This window comes from Giraffa tippelskirchi, chromosome 7, assembly GCF_054371585.1.
Source record: "Giraffa tippelskirchi isolate mGirTip1 chromosome 7, T2T-mGirTip1v1.2.pri, whole genome shotgun sequence".
NCBI classification, from domain to species: domain Eukaryota; kingdom Metazoa; phylum Chordata; class Mammalia; order Artiodactyla; family Giraffidae; genus Giraffa; species Giraffa tippelskirchi.
In genome coordinates this window covers 15,055,485-15,076,561 of record NC_137281.1, presented here as the reverse complement: position 1 = coordinate 15,076,561, position 21,077 = coordinate 15,055,485, and the positions used below count along the sequence as shown (strand labels likewise).

The 21,077-nt window shown below is 38.8% G+C and overlaps 2 protein-coding genes across 2 annotated transcripts; one reads left to right on the top strand and one right to left on the bottom strand.

The window, feature by feature from the left end:
- LOC145515674 (uncharacterized) overlaps positions 1-21,077 on the top strand; it is a 189,202-nt gene that overhangs the window by 87,439 nt on the left and 80,686 nt on the right.
- ZNF571 (zinc finger protein 571) lies at positions 209-21,074 on the bottom strand. 2 transcript variants are annotated; one of them, XM_081517003.1, is made up of 4 exons: positions 17,708-21,074; positions 16,289-16,361; positions 2,135-2,720; positions 209-2,050 (listed from the first exon to the last, which is right to left on the bottom strand). In XM_081517003.1, the coding sequence occupies exons 3-4, from the start codon at positions 2,640-2,642 to the stop codon at positions 1,179-1,181; spliced, it is 1,380 nt and encodes a 459-aa protein (XP_081373129.1). In that variant the 5' UTR covers positions 2,643-2,720; positions 16,289-16,361; positions 17,708-21,074; the 3' UTR covers positions 209-1,178. The 2 variants fall into 2 exon arrangements, with proteins under 2 accessions (XP_081373129.1, XP_081373128.1); XM_081517002.1 differs by lacking the exon at positions 17,708-21,074 and adding an exon at positions 17,166-17,674 and having other exon boundaries at positions 209-2,720.

The window sequence follows — 21,077 nt, the reverse complement described above, 5'->3', positions numbered from 1 at the left end:
TTATGCCCACAGTACCATAAACACATCACATATGCACATAAAAGGATCTGGAAGAATAAGCAAGTTAGTTAATGCTGGGGAAGTAACTAAGTTCAGGGATGTTAGCCAAAGGAAAGTAAGATTTTACAGATGATGTATAAATCATGTAAAGCAGGAGAGATCCACACATTATGTTTAAAATGAACAACAAATAAAGCAGACACATTCAAAAGGGGCCAACAAAGTAACTCTTTATGATGAAAAATTTTTTCTGTATTTGACAAAAATAAGGGTTTGATAAAAACAGGTAAATAGTTTAATGCCAGTGGAATTGTAACAATATATACAGAGAAAGAATATTAAAACTGGTTATAGCATGATAACACTTCTTTCAAAAGCAATGCCAGATATAATATTAAAGGATTTGCTCCAAAAATTTGACAGTGATTATCTATGATTGGTAAGATTACAGATAACTATATCTATTTTTAACTCACATCTACATTTTTATGTAGGAAAATTGTTCTGCAAAAAGAACAGTATAAAGTTTATAAAAGGAAAATAAAACAACCTTCCAAAACAAAAAGTACATATCCATAAGACATTAAAGGATATGTAAAAGTAACCATAACTTAACACAAACAGGGTGAAAAACAGATACAAACAAAGATATGCAAATTTGAAAACAAAGACTGAAGTGATATTTAAGCTTTATATGTATAAAAATATACTATCAAACAATAAAAATATAAAAATAGATATGGTTATTGAATAAATGATATTAGTATGAGAAATGGTGGAGAGAGAAAAAGTGTAAATTTAGACCCTCAATAATAATTTAAAATAATTTTGAAATGGATCAGTAATTCTGTATAATACACATTAAAAAGAAAGTAGCAAGGTTAGCCCCTGAATAAATTTCAATGTTTAAAATAAAGGCAATATACAATAAAATATTTTTCAATTTTTAATATTCACAAGTGTGAATTTTCTGAAAGTAGTGAATGAATGAATTTTGATAAAAATCTTCAAATATTTTATTCAGATTGATTTAAAAATTTTTTTTTCTGTATGAATTTTCTCAGACTGACTAACTGGTAAAGTATAAGTAAGGTATATGTAATTTAATTACATTTGTGGGGATTCTCACTAGTATGAATTTTCTTATTGTATGCTTCCTTAACTATATAATTCCAACTTTATGGAGTTTCCAATTCACAGAGCTTCTCACCAGCATGATTTTTCTTATGTTGCTGAATTTCGGAACCCCTCCCCAAAGCTTTCCCACATCCCTTACATTCATAAACCTTCTCAGCAGTATGCATTCTCTGATGCTGAGTAAGGGTCGAACTAGTACCAAAAGTCTTCCCACATTCCTTACATTCATAGAGTTTCTGACCAGTGTGTATTCTCTGGTGCCGATTAAGAGCTGAGCCACTACTAAAGGACTTCCTACATTCTCTACATTCATAGGGTTTTTCACCAGTGTGAATTAGCTGGTGTTGGATAAGTTTTGAGCCACTACCAAAAGCCTTCCCACATTCCTTACATTCATAAGGTTTCTCACCAGTATGAATTCGCTGATGTTGAGTGAGGTCTGAACCACTACTAAAGGCTTTCCCACATTCCTTACACTCATAGGGTTTCTCACCAGTGTGCATTCTTTGATGCTGAATAAGTTTTGAACCACTTCTAAAGGCTTTCTCACATTCCTTACACTCATAAGGTTTCTCACCAGTATGAATTCTCTGATGTTGAGTGAGATCCGAGCCACTATTGAAAGCCTTCCCACATTCCTTACACACATAAGGTTTCTCACCAGTGTGAATTCTTTGATGTCGAGTAAGGGCTGATCCAAAACTAAATGCCTTCCCACATTCATTACATATATATGGTTTCTCACCAGTATGAATTCTCTGATGCCGAGTAAGGGCTGAACCACTACTAAAGGCCATTCCACATCCTTTACATTCATAAGGTTTCTCACCAGTGTGAACTCTTCGATGCTGAGTAAGGTTGGAACCACTGCCAAAGGCTTTTCCACAATCCTTACATTCATAAGGTTTCTCACCTGTGTGGATCCTGTGATGCCGAGTAAGGGCTGATTCAAAACTAAAGGACTTCCCACATACCTTACACTCATAAGGCTTTTCACCACTGTGAATTATCTGATGTCGAATAAGGCCTGATCCAAAACTAAACGCTTTCCCACATTCCTTACATTCATATGGTTTCTCACCGGTGTGAATTCGCTGATGGTGAGTAAGGTTTGAGCCACTACCAAAGGCCTTCCCACATTCATTACATTCATAAGGTTTTTCACCAGTATGAATTCTTTGATGGTAAGCAAGATTTGCACCACTACCAAAGGCCTTGCCACATTCTTTACATTCATAAGGTTTCTCACCAGTATGAATTCGCTGATGTCGAATAAGGACTGATACAAAACTAAAATCCTTCCCACATTCCTTACATTCAAGGAGTTTCTCATCAGTATGAATTCTCTGATGCTGGGTATTGAAAGTGGGCATGTCTTCAGGAGTAAATATCATTTGACTGAAATGTCCTTCCTGAGATTCCTGTTTTCTCTCAAACTGGCTTTTACATTCCCAATCACCTCTGAAACGTGAGTACTCAATGCTGTTTTTTATAAGTCTTTCCATTATCTCCCACCAGGATGATTCTATTCCATAAATATCCTTTTTCAGAAATAATTCTTGGTCTCAACCTTGATTCACAGTCTGAAAGAAAATATAAAAACATTCACTTTTTGTGTGTGTGTTTTGGGAGAATTAAGCTTTTATAATAGATATGAAAAGACTTAAACTCATTTTCATAAAAAGTAAGACTTATACAGTTCTCATTTAGGATTGGACACTTTGACAAACAGATAAGGAAACAGAATGAGAAGAAACACTAGAAGGTGAAAGAATTATTTAGGAAAACAGATTAAGTCAATCATTCCTAAATAGTGATTAAGATAAAAATACCCTAAAGAAGTAGGGAGCTCAATAATTATAAATACGTCCAGGCCCCATCCCAATTTTATTAGAGGATAAAACTAGTGTCATATACATTTAAAAATGAGCATAAATGTCATTTAACTCATTTCTTACCGTTGTTTAGAGCTTTAAGTAACTATACTAGGAAGGAAAATTCTAGGATAGATGGTCATAAATTGCATCCCTGAAGGAGATAGAAGAGAAAGTTACTCTAGATATAGCAGCATCTTGATGAAAGATTAATGAACTGAATAAGTCTGGAATTAGCAATAAAGAGGGAAGATTCTTTTGTGGTTAGAATATAGTTTGTTTATGCCATTTGATAAAATCCATGTTTATTCAGGAAGTCTATGAGGATAATCTTGGGAGAACAAAAAAGGGGACTTGCAAAGGCCACAGCAGAGTAATTGAGAGTTTAGTTCTAAAGTCACAGGAAAAGAATGATAAGATAGGAGGTAATGGGATACTTTTAGAAAATTACAAGAAGGATGTAGATAGATGAGTTCTCTGAACACCAGTGATTATTGAAATGATTCTGAAATCACATATAATGTATTTACACAGTTGTATAAAATAATGTCACAGTGTTTGGTAGCTATTATTTTGGAAGACCTAAAAGTGACCTGGAAAAGGATTCAGAGACATCAATTAAGACCTTGAACAAATAAATAACTCAAGTCCCCAGATGTAAAAATATTTCAGCCCCAGTCTTTTCCTGCATTACTCAAACAACAAGCCTGTTTAGACTAGGTCTAAATATGTCTTGGGGCTTCTCAGGTGGCACCAGTGGTAAACAACAAGGCTGCCAGTGCAGGAGATGTAAGAAACATGGGATCGATTACTAGGTTGGGAAGATCCCCTGGAGGGCAACCTACTCCAGGATTCTTGCCTGGAAAATCCCATGTACAGAGGAGCCTGGTGGGCTACAGTCCATCGGGTTGCAAAGGGTCAGACACGACTGAAGTGACTTAGCATACATGCATGCAGCCCTCACTGGGGAGTTAGAGCTTCAACATATGACTTAGGGAAGAGGGGACACAATTGAGCACATAATATTCACTAAAGCAAGGGCCATAGGAGTAGAGTGATACTGCTCTAACTGGAACCATGTTCATATAACCAAATCAACAAGAATGGATTAAAATTAATTTAAAAAATCAAACAGATTACAAACAGGAACAAATGAACCTAAAAGTATTTCAAATGAATACCACAGCCACACTGAAGGAGGGGATTAAAAAATGAATTCAAATAAATTTGAACACAGTATTTTAACTATGTACCCTTATTCTGAAGACGAAGAGAACTATAAACAAATACTGAGCTCCACTTAGTAGGTTTGATAGTTACTATAGTATAGGTTAGGAAATCTAAAACTATTTTTGTTATATTATAGAACTGAACAAATTAGTAAATATAATGAGGATAATGAGAGTCAGGTTTTTAACTGACTGGAGAAGGGAGATACAAATCTGGAACAGGATTAAGACCAGACTGAATACTGTAGTCCTATCACCCAGATCTTGGTTTCTAAATATTCTTTACAGAAAGAAACCAGGCTGTTTAGAGAAATTCTTTACTTAAGGCTGGAGCTAGGAGAGTAATTAGAAATAGGCCTGTAACATCTTGGGCCAGAAAGAGAGGAAATGCTCAAAGAATCATGGGGAAAGTCAAAAGTACACAGAAGCCAGCCTGAATAGATGCCCATTGACCAAATCTGGGACAATTTGAGTAGCAAAATAAATGGTAACGCATCATAAAACACACTGAGTAAATGAAAATCTACAAATACATACTGATATAACCAATGAACAAATAAGTGAGGGATAAGGGAATGCTCTCCTTCACAGTCAAATACCAACTAATTAATACGGACAAAATCATGGAGATTTTAAAATTCTACCATCTTGAAAACATCATAGTAATAAAGGATGCAGACAACAATGGATAAAGGATCCTACACATCAATGGATGCTAAAAGTTGTGGGTAAAAGTTTGGTGATGAGGTATTTACATAGTTTCAATGTACCTCTCTGCTATTAATTATAAATTAATTAGCTGTTACTTACAAAGAGACAACTACTACCTTTACTGTCAAGACACATAGTAGATACCACCGTAACCAGTCATCAAAGTTAATATGGGACAAGTCAATATCACATACTCCCTTCTATGATGTCCTGAGAAGGATACAATCACTTTTGTGGTATTCCTGCCACAAAATTCATAACCTGAATGTAATTATGAGGAGCCATAAGACAAATCCTAATTAAGTGACATTTTACAAAATAAATGGCCTATCCTCTTCAAAAATGTCAACATGATGAAATGCAGACATCTTTAATCTTCCAGGTTAAAGACTAGAGAGAGACATAATAAGTAAATTCAATGTGTGATCCTTGACAGTGAATCAGGTAGAGAGGGTGAGGGGTGAGGGTAGGATGAACTGCTACAAAAAATATGATTGGGACTAGCAAAAAAATTTGTATATTGACTGTAATGCACTATTGTTAAAATCTCTTGTTTTAGTGACTATATTGTGGCTATGTGAGAGAATACTCTTGTCCCTAGGAAATAACACAGTGAAGTATTTAAGGGTAAAGGGGCAAATTCTACAACTTAAATAGTTGAGATAAAATGTGTGTATTGTATATTTGTGAGTGTGCATACATGCATATATAGAGACAGAGAACAACTGTAAATGCACACAGGAATGATAACACAAATGGGACAAAATGTAAACTACTGGTGATTCTGAGCAAAGAGTACCCAAGAATACTTCGTATTATTCTTGTAACTTTTCTGCAAGTTGAATAAAAATTTAAATTAATCAAAATTGAAAAGTTACCCAAAACAAAGACACAGTCTTAAGTAATTCTCATGTTAAATGTGAGCCTAAATAGAAATATAAAATACCTAGAAATAAAGTGAAAAGAAGAGTAACACATATAAAAAACCTGGACACAGGAAAACTATCCCCCTCAAAAGAAAATTTAATAACATTAAACTCCTTTAAAAAAACTGATTTGAATTCAACACTGCAAGAAACTCCAAAAAAAGCAGGAAAAAATTAATGAAGATAAAAACAGAATATAAAAATGTTAAAATACGTAAGATTCAGAAAACTCAAACCTTGCTTTTGAAAAGAATATGAAGACTGCTGATTAAACATATATGTATGTTTCCTTTAGGTATTGTCCCAAAACACCACTAAAATGACCAAACTATGATAGTTTCATAATGTTAACTGCTGGCAAGAGCACAGGTATGACAGATATGACTAATTGCCTCCTTCAACATCATCTCTCTCCTACTTTGCTACAAGAATTTTTTCCATAGTTTTTTCATCAGCTCCAGAAAATGAATCATGCTTTGTCTAAGCCAGTGGTTATGAATTCTGATTGCTACTGGATAGCAATCAATAGGATAGCTTTAAAAAATATATTCTAAAACTTGAACCCCAATCCAGACCAATTAAATCTTAATGTCTGTCTAGTCATCTTGTATGAGCTTAAGTCATTGTCACCTGTGGCAGCACACTAGAATTATCTGATGATCTTTTATTTAAAATTTTTTTTAAATTTATTTTTTGGCTGCACTGGGTCTTTGTTGCTGTGTACCAGCTTTCCCTAGTTGTGCTGAGCAAGGGCTACTCTCTAGTTGCAATGCATAGGCTTCTCATTGCAGTGGCTTCCCTTGTTGTGCAGCAGAGGCTCTAGTCAAGTGGGCTTCAGTAGTTGCAGCACAAGAGCTCAGTAGCTGCAGCTTGTGGGTCCTAGAGTGCAGACTCGGTAGCTGTGGGCACAGGCTTAGTTGCTCCACGGCATATGGGATCTTCCCAGGCCAGGGATTGAACCTGTCTCCTGCACTGGAAGGCGGATTCTTAACCACTGGACCACCATGGAAGTCCCTGGTGATCTTTATTTTTTTATTGGATAATTGGAGGATAATTGCTTTACAGTGTGTGGGTTTGCTGGTTTCTGCTGTAGTGGTGGTTTAGTCTCTAAGTCATGTCTGACTCCTGCAACTCCATGGACCATAGCCCACCATGCTCCTCTGTCCGTGGGATTTCCCAGGCAAGAATACTGGAGTGAGTTGCTATTTCCTTCTCCACCTGGTGATCTTTTAAAATTGATTTCTGGTCTCTATCCCAAACCAGTTAAATCAGAATTGCTAGAGGTGGGACCCAGACAGGAGTAACAAAAATCAAGAATAACCAGCTTAAATTAAATGAAATAATTAACCCTCTATTCTATTTGTTGCAATTGTGTCTTTCTGCCTTATGGGGCCAAAAGTAACCTAAATGGCAGTGGAAAAACAGGGCTGACAAAGAGAGTTGGGTATACTGTGAAGTGAATAAGCCACTCTGAAGTTTAACTTGGAAATGTTTACTGAAGTCTAAAGTATGTTTTCCCTGGGCTAAAGTTTGGGCTTCCCTGGTGGGTCAGTTGGTAAAGAATCTGCCTGCAATGTGGGAGACCTGGGTTCGATCCCTGGGTTGGGAAGATCCCCTGGAGGAGGGCATGGCAACCCACTCTAGTATTCTTGCCTGGAGAATCCTCATGGACAGAGGAACCTGGAGGGCTGCAGTCCATGGGGTCGCAAAGAGTTGGACATGACTGAGCAACTGGGTACACAGAGCACACACAAAGTATGTGTACTTTATTATCTCATAATTTCATTATTAGTATATACCTTAGAGAAGACATGTACATAGAAGTTCCTTGGAGCAATGTTTGCCATGGTGATTTAACTATATAAAATCTAAATCTCTAAAAACCATAAAATCATTAAACATACCACAGTATTATAAAATATGGCCTTACATGAAGTAACTAAAGTGAGCTCTATACTTAAATCAACAATTCTCCACAAAGAATAAAAAAGTAAGCTTCAGAACAGTAACAGTAACTGTTGCTGTTTAGTCGCTAAGTTTTGTCTGACTCTTTGCAACCCCATGGACTGTAGAAATCCAGGCTCCTCTGTCCTCCACCACCTCCTGCAGTTTGCTCAGATTCATGTCCATTGAGTTGATGATGCTATTTAGCCATCTCATCCTCTGCTGTCCCCTTCTCCTGTTGCCTTCACTCTTTCCCAACATCATGGTCTTTACCAATAAGTCAGCTCTTCACATCAGGTGGCCAAAATATTGGAGTTTCAGCTTCAGCATCTGTCCTTTCAATGAATATTCAAGGTTGATGTCCTTAAGGATTGACTGGTTTGATCTACTTGCAGTCCAATCCAAGGAACTCTCATGAGTCTTCTTAAGCACCACAGTTCGAAAGCATCAGTTCTTTAGCACTCAGCCTACTTTATGGTCCAACTCTCATATCCGTACATGACTACTGGAAAAACCATAGCTTTGACTTTATGGACCTTTGTTGGCAAAGTGATGTCTCTTTTTAATATGCTGTCTAGGTTTGTCATAGGTCTCCTAACTACTAAGTGACACTAAGTAAGTGGTTAGGCCCTATTTTAAGAGTTTTACATGAACCAGCTCAATCCTTGGACCAATCTTATAATGCAGTTACTTTCCACATTTTGCAGGATGTACTTATAATTCTTTTTATACAGAAATATTTTTCAATGAAAAACAGTACCATACACACATTTACATGTGTATGTATTTTGCAGGGAGGGCATGCCTCGAGGCATGTGGGATCTTAGTTCCTCAACCAGGGATCAACCTAGATGCCCTGCAGTGGTTAGGAAGTTTAGAGTCCTATTGACTGGACCACAAAGGAATTACCCATGTATATGCATTTTTTAAAAGGATAAATAATTAATTGATAACCGGCTACCTTTGGGTACTTTGGGTAGATACCTCAGTTAAGTCTCTCAGTCGTGTCTGACTTTTTGTGATCCCATGGACTGCAGCACACCAGGCCTCCCTGTCCTTCACCAACTCCCGGAGTTTACTCAAACTCATGTCCATTCAGTCAGTGATGCCATCCAACCATCTCATCCTCTGTCGTCCCCTTCTCTTCCCACCTTCAATCTTTCCCAGCATCAGGATCTTTTCCAGTGAGTCAGTTCTTCACATCAGGTGGCCAAAGTATTTGACTTTCAGCTTCAGCATCAGTCCTTCAAATGAATATTCAGGACTGATTTCCTTTAAGATTGGTTGGATCTCCTTGCAGTCCAAGGGCCTCTCAAGAGTCTTCTCCAACACCACAGTTCAAAAGCATCAATTCTTTGGTGCTCAGCTTTCTTTATCGTCCAACTCTCACATCCATACATGACTACTGGAAAAACCATAGCTTTGACTAGACGGACTTTTGTTGGCTAATGTCTCTGCTTTTTAATACGCTGTATAGGTTGGTCATAGCTTTTCTTCCAAGGAGCAAGCATCTTTTAATTTCATGGCTGTAGTCACCATTTGCAGTGATGAGCCTGGGTAGGTTCCTAGGATTGGGGATTGTAGTTACATGGATATGAACCCCTTCATAACACAAAATTTTTTATAAAAAAATTATTACTTATATGTATAATTATAATTTAACTAAAAGTAAAGTTTAAAAAGGAAAACGCTAGCATTCAGCCTAAGAGCTGCTCATTGTTTATAATGGCAATAATTTGTAAGCAAACCATGTTTAAAAAAGGGAGCTGGGTAAAATGGTAATAAGATGAACCCATTGTAACACATAGTAAAGATAAATGTATAACAACATGGACAGTTGTTCACACTGTATTTTGGCATGAAAAGATGGGTTACAAGTCAGTAGCCAGAATATGATCACATTTAGAAAAGAATTCTAAGTATTGACAGCAGTTGTCTTTAATTGACAGGATTACAGATAACTTCTGTTACTTGTTTGTGCTTCTCTGTAGTTTTCAACTTTGTTGTAATAAATATTGTTTTGTAATGAAAGGAATAGCGAATACAGCTATCTTCAGAATAGTGATACATTTGAACAGGTATTCAAAGATTTAAAAAAAAGAAATGATCAAAACATGACACAAGTAAAGCACAGAGAAATAAATTTTAAAAATTCAAATAGATAGGGACTTCCCTGGTGCTCCAGTGGTTAAGATTCCACCTCGTAGTGCAGGGGACTTGGATTCAATCCCTGGTCTGGGAACTAAGATCCCACATGCTGTGTAGCAATTAAGTCCACATGCCGCAACTACTAAGCCCAAGTGCTCTGGAGCCCATATGCCACAACTAAAGAGCCCATGTGCTGCAACTGCTGAACTAATGAGCCCACACATCACAACTGGACACCACAAGCTGCAACTGGAGAGTCTGTGTGCTGCAAGGAAAGATCCTGCATGATGCAATGAAGATCCTGCATGCTGCAAATGAGACCCAACGCAGCCAGATAAATACATTAAAAAAAAAAATTCAAATTGATAATACAAACTATTTAAATAGTTTAACAAGTAGGCAATGCACAAAGTAATGTACCACTATTATGCTAAGTGAAGTAAGGAGGACAGAGAAAGAAAAGTACTGTATGAGCTTACTTATATGTAGAATTTAAACAAACAAACAAAAATCAAGTTCATAGATATAGAGAACACACTGTTGGTTGCCAGAGATGGGGTTGGGGGTGAGTGGAATGGGTAAAGGAAGTCAAAAGGTACAAACTTCCAGTTATGAAATAAGTCTTAGTGATACAATGTATAGCATGGCATATAGTTATATAGTTAATAATACTGTATTGCATATTTGAAAATTTCTAAGAGAATAAATCTTAAAAGTCATAAGAAAACACAATTTTTATACTATGTATACTGATGGATATTAGACTCGCTGTGGTGATCACATTATAATAGTTGACCCTTGAATAGCATGGGTCTGAACTGACTAGTTCCACTTATATGTGGTGTTTTTTTCAGCAGTAAATACTACAGTGCTACAGGATAAGAGTCCCTTGGACTACAAGGAGATCCAACCAATCCATCCTAAAGGAAATCAGTCCTGAATATTCATTGGAAGGACTGATGTTGAAGCTGAAACTCCAATACTTTGGCCATATTGATGCGAAGAACTGACTCATTGGAAAAGACCCTGATGCTGGGAAAGATTGAAGGTGGTAGGAGAGGGGGATGACAGAGGATGAGATGGTTGGATGGCATCCCTGACTCGATAGACATGAGTCTGAATAAACTCCGGGAGTTGGTGATGGACAGGGAGGCCTAGCGTGCTGCAGTCCATGAGGTCGCAAAGAGTCAGACACGACTTAGTGACTGAATGACAACCAAGTGTTTTACACATCTTTCATTCTCAACATTGAGAATGAGAACCACTCATTCCCAGGTTAAACAGCTCACAGGTGGTGTAGCTGAGATCAGAGATCACATTTGACACTAGAGCCCATAATTTTTATACCATGTTACAGAGACTTGTGTAAGTAAAAAAAACCCTGAGGGATGGTTTGTTTCTTTATTTCTGATGGAGTCAATATTTAAACTAAAGTGATATTGAGACTACATGGCAAAGAGGCAAAGGCAGAAATTAACTGATGGAGAATAGTTGTGGAGGAGGGGAGGTTTTGAGGAGATTGGGAAAGAGAATGGAAAGGGTATTTAAAAAAGAAATATAATATAGGGCGAACAGTAAAAGGAACGACGCACAACAGACTTGATTGGACCCAAATGTTATTAAAATAAAAATATTAAACAATACATATCTGATTCTAAGTCTATATCTCATTTTTATATCCCTCACTTCAAAAATGTATTTGAGGAGGCTAAGAATAAAAGAAAAAAAATAAATCATACACAAAGGTCATACATCATAGGTACTCAATATCAAAACTCACACTAAGATGTGCTATAATTGATCATGTGTGAAGTGCTCAAATTCCTGGCAGTCAATGCAGAAGGGAAATACTATATACAATGGATTAAATTCTTCCTATTTACCAAGTAATATTTTAGGAGATAAGCAAGACCTTGCTGAAAAACATGTAGAAGACATAATATCAATTGAGAGGTTAATGTTATTATTAGAAGATTTCTCAAATTTATACTCACATGATTATAGATACAGTGCAATCCAGTCAAATGCCAAAAGATGTTTGAGTGTAACCAAGCTATTTCAAAAATTTATGTGGATATGCAAAGAACACAAACAGCCAAGACATTCTTAAGGAACAAGAAGGTAAGAGGATTTGCTCCAAATATTATTCCAAAGTCACAGTGAATACTGAACAGCTATCTTAATAGCACAGTATTGTTGTGAGGGGAGACAAACAGAGCAATAGAACAAAATATAAAGTCCAGAAACAAGACGTAGCCATAATGTGTGCTAAGTCGCTTCAGTCATGTCCTACTCTTTGCGACCCTATGGACTGTAGCCCACCAGGCTCCTTTGTCCACGGGATTCTCCAGCCAAAGAGTACTGGAGTGAATTCCCATGCCCTCTTCCAGAGGATCTTCCCAACCCAAGGATAGAACCTACATCTCTTATGGCTCCTGCATTGGCAGGCAGTTTCTTTACCACTAGCACCACCTGTGTGACTATAATGGCACTGCAGCTCAGTGTAAAAAAGATGAACTTTTCAATATATGATACTGGAGTAACTGGATACCCATGTGGGGGATAAAATGAAATTGAATCCCTACCCTACACTAATCAATTCCAGGTAGTGTAAAGACAGAAATGTTAAGGCAAAAACCTAGGAAGCTTTTAGAAGCAAACACAAGAAAATCTTCATTACCTCAAGGTAGAAGAAAATGTCTTTAAAAAGCACTAATTACTCAAAAAGATTTCATCACATTGAAATCCAAAACCACTACTCACCAGAAGGCATCAGAGTAAAAAACCAAGCCAGAGCAGAAGATAATTTTTGTCACATATGCAACTGCCAGTAAATTAAAATATGCATGCACGCATGTGCGCCCAGTGACTTCAGTCATGTACGACTCTTTTGCAGCCCCATGGACTGCAGCCTGTCAGGCTCCTCTGTCCATGGGATTATCCTGGAAAAAATACCGGAGTGGGCTGCCATTTCCCCCTTCAGGGGATCTTCCCGACTCAGAGATCGAACCCGCATCTCCTGCACTGGAAGGCAAATTCTTTACCACTGAGCCACAAGGGAAGCACAAACTAAAATAAATACAGATGATACATAATATATGTATTATATATATATATATATAGATTATATACACACACACACACACATATATATATATTCAATTGCTATAAATCAGTCAGAGAAAAACAACCCAATTAAAAATTGGCAAAATATCTGAACAAATATTTCACAAAAGGGGATATCTCCTGTAGCTCATACAGTAAAGAATCTGCCTTCAGTGCAGGAGACCTGGGTTAGATCCCTGGGTTAGGAAGATCCTTTGGAGAAGGGAATGGCATCCCACTCCAGTATTCTTGCCTGGAGAATCCCACGGACAGAGGAGCCTGGTGAGCCACAGTCCATGGGCTCGCAAAGAGTTGGACATGACTGAGTGACTAAGCACACAGGTGGGCAAGAATTGGTGTTCAATTGCACTGATAATACAGGCATATCAATGAAATGTGATAATGCTAGATATTTAATTGGCAAAAGTTTTAAAGTGTGACAATGCCAAGAGCTGGCATGACTATCAACAAAAGGAACCTTTGTAACTGCTGATACAAGTAAAAAACTTGCACAGTATCTTTAGAGACCAGTTTGGCATTGTCCAGTAAAACTGAAGATGTACAAACCCTAGCCCTCAACAACTGGATTACAATTTTAGTACACATATTAAAGAAATATAAGCACACATGTACCAAAATATCTGCACAAAATATTCAGTCACATTGCTTATAACACTCAAAAACTGTAAGCAAGTCAATTGTCCATGAAGAATATAACAGATTAGTAAATCGATACTATTATACAATGAGACAGTATGTATAGGGCAATGGAAAAAATGAACTATAGTTATGGGAAATATGAATGAAGCTCACAAATATTCTTAATGAAAAAAGACATAAAAGAATGTCTGTTCATACAAAGATAGAAAATGGACAAAAACTAACTTACGTGATTTTGGAATTCATATCAAAGGTCTAAGTGAAAGACAATGAAATGATCACAGTGGTTATCACCAGAAGAGCATAACTGTTTATGACTGTGGAGGGGTACATCATAGGCTGCTTTACAAATGGCTGTATTCTTTTTCTTGATTCCTTACATGGGTCTTTATAATTATTTGCACAAATGGGTGTTACATGCCATTTCTATATATAATTTGAAAGAATGAATACATAGGCATTCAAAAAAATATGCACCTCTAAAAATGTTTCAAATATGAAATTATGTGGGAAGATACTGAGAGGGTAACAGGCAGGAAGGCTAGGGGCCCCCAAGTGGAGGATATGGACTGCAAGTGTCAGATGTTTTTTTTTTCCTTCTTTATACAAATTTAAAAGGAAGTTTCTTTTGAAATTCTGTATTGCCATGACAACACCTGGTTCCACCTGAACTTAACTTTTTTCAAACCTTGAGCTAACCAATGTGTTTTTATTATGGAAATGTTTTTCTTAAGCTATGTTTAATGAACTATGTATTTACATTAGACTCTGTTTTCAAGTGTTTCCCCCTAAGACTCAGAACCTATAATGGCTCAACAAACCAGTATGCTTTACTCATGGAAATGTTCTTTAAGCTATGTTAATGAAACTATGTATTTGCTTGGAAATCTGCCTTTCTTCAAGATTCATGTCAAATGTTTGACATCTTGGGGGCTTGTCTGGGATTCTTCAGGACAAGGTAAGGATGCTTGGAGCTCTAGTTCTTTGTTCTCCTAGCAAACATGTTTTCTGCTATACTTGACTAACTCCACGGTGTGCTTATGTGTGTGAATGATTGAAAGAGACACACATGTGTGAACCAAGAGCTGTGTCCTAATCTGCAGTTCCGCAGTGACCTCACATGGCTTATAGCAGAAACCCTGTTGGGGAATTATACAGACCTGCTAATGTCAAGAGGCACCCAACGTCTCCTCCGGAGGAGCAGCCAGAGATGGATGAAGTGCGTGGACCAAACTCTCCTTTCTCAGTCAAACTTTCCAGTCTCTTTGACCATTTCATAACTTCCTGAGAATTAGAACTACTAACCTAATCTGCTGGATCATAGACTTTCAAGAGATTTGTGATCTACGCTATTACTGTGTACTGTTCCATAGGTCCCAAACTTAAAGAGCCCCGAAGATGAAAGGTTGTTGTTGCTATGAGCCGTGAATGATGCCGGGATTCTTGGCCTCTGGAGGAGAGGAATTCGATCCCGGGCCAGTGACAAGGCTTGATCGCTCAGAGCTTTTGTGTAATAAAGTTTTATTGAAGTATAAAACAGATAGAGAAAGCTTTTGACATAGACATCAGAAGGGGGCAGAGAGAGTGTCCCCTTATATACCTATTAGCAAGCTGCTAATTAGAGAAAGGAAATGTCTCAAAACTCTGAGAGTGGCACCAGGCCATTCACCCACAACATGCATTTTTGAGATAGCATTGACACAGGGCGAGTCATCCTGGGCCATAAAATGATTGACATGAATCTTGAAGAAAGGCAGGTTTCCAGGCAAGTATATAGTCTCATTAACATAGCTTAAGAGAACATTTCCATGAGTAAAACATACTGGTTTGTTGAGCCATTATCGGTTCTGAGTCTTAGGTGGAACCGACTTGAAAAAAGACAGAGTCTAAGGTAAATACATAGTTCATTAACATAGCTTAAGAAAAACATTTCCATAATAAAAACACATTGGTTAGCTCAAGGTTTGAGAAAAGTTAAGTTCAGGTGTCATGGCAGCACAGAATTTTAAAAGAAATCTCCTTTTAATTTTGTATAGAGGAGGAAAAAAAAGGTCTGACACTTGCAGTCTATTTCCTCCGCTTGGGGAACCCTAGCCTTCCTGCCTATTACCCTTTCAATACTTAAATATAATTTTATGTTAAAATGTATGCTACAAATGGTAAATACTGAATAAATTCAATTTTAAAAACAACGTTTTATATGTGTACCTAAAACATACTGGGGAGAAACTATCAAAAAGGTAGCATTGGTTTTAACTGGAAATTTAACTTTCTTCATTGAGGATAGCTGTATGTTTCTAATTAAAGATAATTTCACTTTTATAATAAAAAAGTTTTTTTATGACAGCTTAAAGAAAAATTAAATCATTTGACAAATTAGGAAGAGAAAGTCATGTGTGTGGATTGGGGTTTAGAGCAAATCACATTTCTCAAAGGAAAAAAATTCCATGGATCAGGTCACCTGACAGGCAAGAAATTTTCAAGAGAAGGAAAGCAAGTCATATCTTGACAAAGAAAAGAGGATTTCGGGAAACAAGGGGAAATGACAAGCTACCTTGCAGGCGCCTTGTAGATGTTCAACAGGCATTCTTTACTCCACTCTGGACGACTGTGCAAGTAGAGCAGAGCTGGGGAGGGAGAAAGGAGTCAGGAAAAATCAGGTTCTTCTGGGAGTCCAAGTCAATCTACCACCCACAGATATCAGCCCAGAAAAGGCTTGTGCGTCCTGCTCAATACCAGCATGACAGAAGCGCAGGGTTATTTGCAGTTCTGGGCAGACTCTGCCCTTGGGCTCCAACTCCTGGGAACAGAACGCTGGAGTCACAAAGACACAGACAAAGGTGCCCCACACCTACAGTGCAATATGGGTACATAATCATACAAACTCACTCATACCACGGGGCACTCAGGCACCCCAGGGGGCCACTCCATCATATACACTTTGGGGACAGTCAATCACAATCGCAGTCAAAGGCAGCCCCAGGTACTCACATTCCCGTTGACACCCATCATGGGGACACAGTGACAACAAATTCAGATACACCCTACCCACCAACAATATCACAAACACATCCCCAAGGGGAAATAGTAAGAAATCTCACAGTTAAGCCACCCCACGCCCACCGCTCAGCAAATGTTCATAAACACATACACACAAAGTGGATACACAGCTTTGCAACAGCAGTCAAAGAACTTCACACTCACAAACAGTGCCCCACACTCGGTCACAAAGTTAAACCCCATCACACATGCACCATTATAACTGCAAATCAAGCCCGCCTCCCTGCCTTTACAGTTTGGTACTGGGTCACACAGACGCAGAGACACAATCACAGTCAGACACACACACTCCTCACAATCTCCCCTTCCCAGCTGGCTGGCTCCCGTTGAGGCCGGAGGTTCCAGACACGCCCAGCTCCAACCCATCTCACCTACGATTCCTCAGGTCTGTCTGGTCAGCACCGCTCCACTTGAAACAAACAGACCCCAGCAGCTCCCACAGCACCCAGAGGCTGTTTGCCCCTACCCGCCAGAAAAACCCGCCCACTCCTCAGGAGAAGGTCTACTTCTCGCGGGAGGGAGCTCCAGGCCTAGAGGCCTCTGGGAGATGTAGTCCAGAAAGAGCGAGCGAGCGAGAGAGAGCGCGCGCTAAAAGCTATCTCCAATTCATCCTGAGTTCCCCGTGGAGAGGGACCTGGGCCTGGCAGCGCACCTGAGGCTTCCGCGAGTCTCAGCTGACAAGGATTCCATGAGCAAACTTTAGTCAAGCTGACTCCACTGACTCCATCGCGCTGCCCACTGGCTATAAACCCCCAGAGACTGTTATATACCAAGTTGAGGTAAATCCCTCTTCCCTATTGCAATAGTCTTTAATAACGTTTTCCTTATGTGTTTAACTTGTTGGGTGCAACTTTCCTTTGACACAGCCCAGCCTCAAGTTGCTGTTGCGGCTTTCGCAGGTTTTGGCGCTCACCCTGCAACATACAGAGCCCCACGGCGACCCGGGAAATGTAGTCCAGGACTTCGCCAACGGCGGAATGGACTCGGCCAAGGTAAACTGCATTCCCTGGGCTCTGAGGCGGGGCCTGGCCTCAGCTAAATGCACAGGAAGCTGCTCGGGGTTACTCTTTGATCTGGGAGCACTCAGATGCCCTTGAGGCAAGCTGCTGAGGAACGTGGTGGGGAGCCAGAGGAGAGAACCCGAAGTCGGACATGAGTGTCTGGGAGCAATTATGCCAGTTACGCCTCGGGAGTTTAAAGGGGAGAAATTCACAAGCCCAGACACATGTGAGAGTGGGCAAAGGAGGGTCCCGGTTTGAGACCATGATGAAATTGCGAGTGTGACTACATTTAGGGGTTAGTTGAATGAAAAAGAGACTGCATGCGGTGAGGGAGAGGTAGGATCAAGATTATGAGTGGTTTTGTGAAGATAGAGGGTCATATTGTGGGCTTGTGTGGTTGGGAGTAAGTGTGTGTGTGTGTGTGTGTGTGTGAGAGAGAGAGAGAGAGATCACATGATTGTGGGTCACTGTGTGGGTGCCTGAGATAGTGGAAAAATCTGAATCCTCTCAGCCTCATTTCCTCTTCAAATGGAGATATTTGAGCAAAACCAGAAGTAGTGACATTTGAAGATATTTGGATAAAAAGCACTGTAAGCAGAGAAAACAACTAAACATAAATGCTGTGGATTAGCCATAAGCCTCTCAATGAACACGAGTTTGAGCAAACTCCAGGACATCGTGAAGGACAGGGAAGCCTGACAGGCTGCTGTTCATGGGGTTGCAAAGAGTCGGACACGACTGAGTGATGAACAACAACAACAAGCCATAAGCCTGGTATATTCAGTGAGCAGCCACTAGGACAGCGTGACAAAGTGGAGAGTAGTAAATGAGGTGAAACAGCTAATGAGAAGACAAATTATGGAGAATATTTTACGAAGTTTGGTTAGTCTTAGTGAGATGTAAAAGCAATAGTGGGTTTTGAACAGAAGAGTGACGTGATCTTATATTTAAAAGAAATCATTTGGAGTGCTGAGTAGAGAGTAGTTGTAGGGGGACAAAAAATGAAGCAGGGAAACTAGCCAATGGGTTCGAGGAATAATCCAGGTAAGAGATAACGGTGATTCGGTCTAGGGTGATAGCAGTGGTAGTTATGAGAACTAGTTGGATTCTAGATACATTTTGAAGATAGAGCTAAATGGATTGGGTAATAGATTTGATGAGGGAAATGAGAGAAAAAGAGGAACCTAGGCCAACCCACATATTTTTAGACCAAGAAACCAGAATTGTCATTTATTGAGATAAAACTAGAATGAACAAGTTTTAGTGGGTAGGTCATTGGTCTTTGCTCTGCATCTGAGATCAGTAAGGCAAGATGAAAATTCTATGGAAATCTATTAAGATAAAACTAAATATAGTAACAGGTTGTTTGGGATTAAGTGGTGGCATCCTAGAGATATGTCCACATCCTAACTCCCAAGACCTGTGAATGTGACCTTATTTGGGGGAAAAAAGGGGATCTTTACAGATGTAATTAAGATAAGGATCTCTAGGTGAGATTATCCTGGACTATCTGGATGTAACTTAAATCCACTTAACAATAAACAGAAGATGAGAAGACATAGAAGAAGGCCATATGAGGAAAGAGGCAGAGACTGAAGTTAAGCAGCAGCAACCTAAGAACACCTGAAGTATTCCTGATTTTTGCTTTGTGTTTTGGGAATGTCTTGATTTTTTGGGGCTTTTTATATACTTTGTAATTTTTTTGATGTTGTTGAAAGCCATTTGTTTAGGACAATAGTATGCAGAAAAAGGTCAACAAAGACCTGAGACAACTTATCCTTTAAAGTTTGGCTTTATCCTTTGAAGTTTGGCTCTTGATTTACAACTAGAACTTAAGATTTTGAGAAGATTCCCATTATCCTAATTGATAAGAATGGCTCACTATGCCTACAATGTTTGTTCAAACAATATAATTTATGCTAAATACTTGCTTTCCTTCTGAGAGTCTGCAATTCTGGTATGTGCCAGGCAGAGCCTGCCAATGCAGCCAGACCCCAATGAAAAGACTAGATACTGAGTTTCTAACAAGCTCCCCTGGTTGGTACCATTTCACATGTACTGTCACAACTTGTTCCTGGGGAATTAATGGCCTTTGTGACTTCACTGGGAAAGGATCCTTGGAAACATGAGTCTGGTTTTTCCTGACGTTTGCCCAGTGAACCTTTTCTTTTTGCTGATTTTGCTTTGTATTGTTTTTCTGTGAGTTCTCCCAGTGAATCCTTGACCCTTGGAGGGAGGGTTGATCTTGGAGTCTGGCAACACCACAGAAACCGAGGAAAATAATTTTTATACCTGAATTGGCATACATTTCCTTCTGCAAAGGCTTTAGTGTGGAGTTTTGAGTTCATCTAGTTAGGAGTGTTAACAACTCAGCAAATTCATACAATTTGATTGTATTTATGTAAATTTCAAAGATAGATAACTGACAAATCAAGATATTATTATATTAACAAGATAGTGGTCAGTTGGTGTCTTGGGGTCAAAAATGATCACAGAGGGTGGGCATTTCTTCTTGAGGTACCAACAAGGTACCAACATACCAAGATTCTTCGCTTGTATGACGTTACCCTAAACTTATACATTCTATGTACTTTTCTTCAGGTATTTTCCATTTCACAATTAAAATATTTAAAGATTACCTGATGATTTTGAAAGTATAGACATACATCTAAATGATAAGCATAGTTCAAGAGGGAGGGGACACATGCATACTTATAGCTGATTCACGTTGTATAGCACAAACCAACAACATTGTGAAGGAATTATCCTCCAATTAAAAATAAAAAAATAAATGATAATCACATAAAAAAGGAAGCAAGTGAAAAACGGCCGGCAAGTATTAACTTAAGAAAAAATAATAGCTCAGACATGAATAACATTTACAAAATACTCATGTAACCATGAAAATTAATTTAAACCACTCTAAGGGTAGTTGGAATAAGGTAAGTGTTTGCTGTTGTGGAGAATACTGGAGGAGGGGCTCCCATGGCTTCTCAGACAGGGGACACTCCTCCCCTCTCTCCCCAGTGGTGCCCCATAAATCCTCCCCTTCATCCAACCCTCAAGCCAGGGCTTGTGGGATAAGAAGTGTCCACCCGTCCAGGCTGAGACTCAGGACATTTCTGCCAACCAATGTGTCAGATGCCCAGGAGGCGAGCTTGTGATGAGAATTACACCCTCCTTCCGGAAGTAGTTCCACAGCTCTGGACTACATTTCCCAGGGGGCATCGCGTTCGCAGCTACTTTCCGTCGAAAGATCGCGTGAGCTTCTTGTCCTAGTTT

What these genes read in the sequence shown, in the direction of transcription:
- ZNF571 (XM_081517002.1), bottom strand. Translation starts at nt 2,642, where the DNA reads ATGGAAAGACTTATAAAAAACAGCATTGAGTACTCACGTTTCAGAGGT.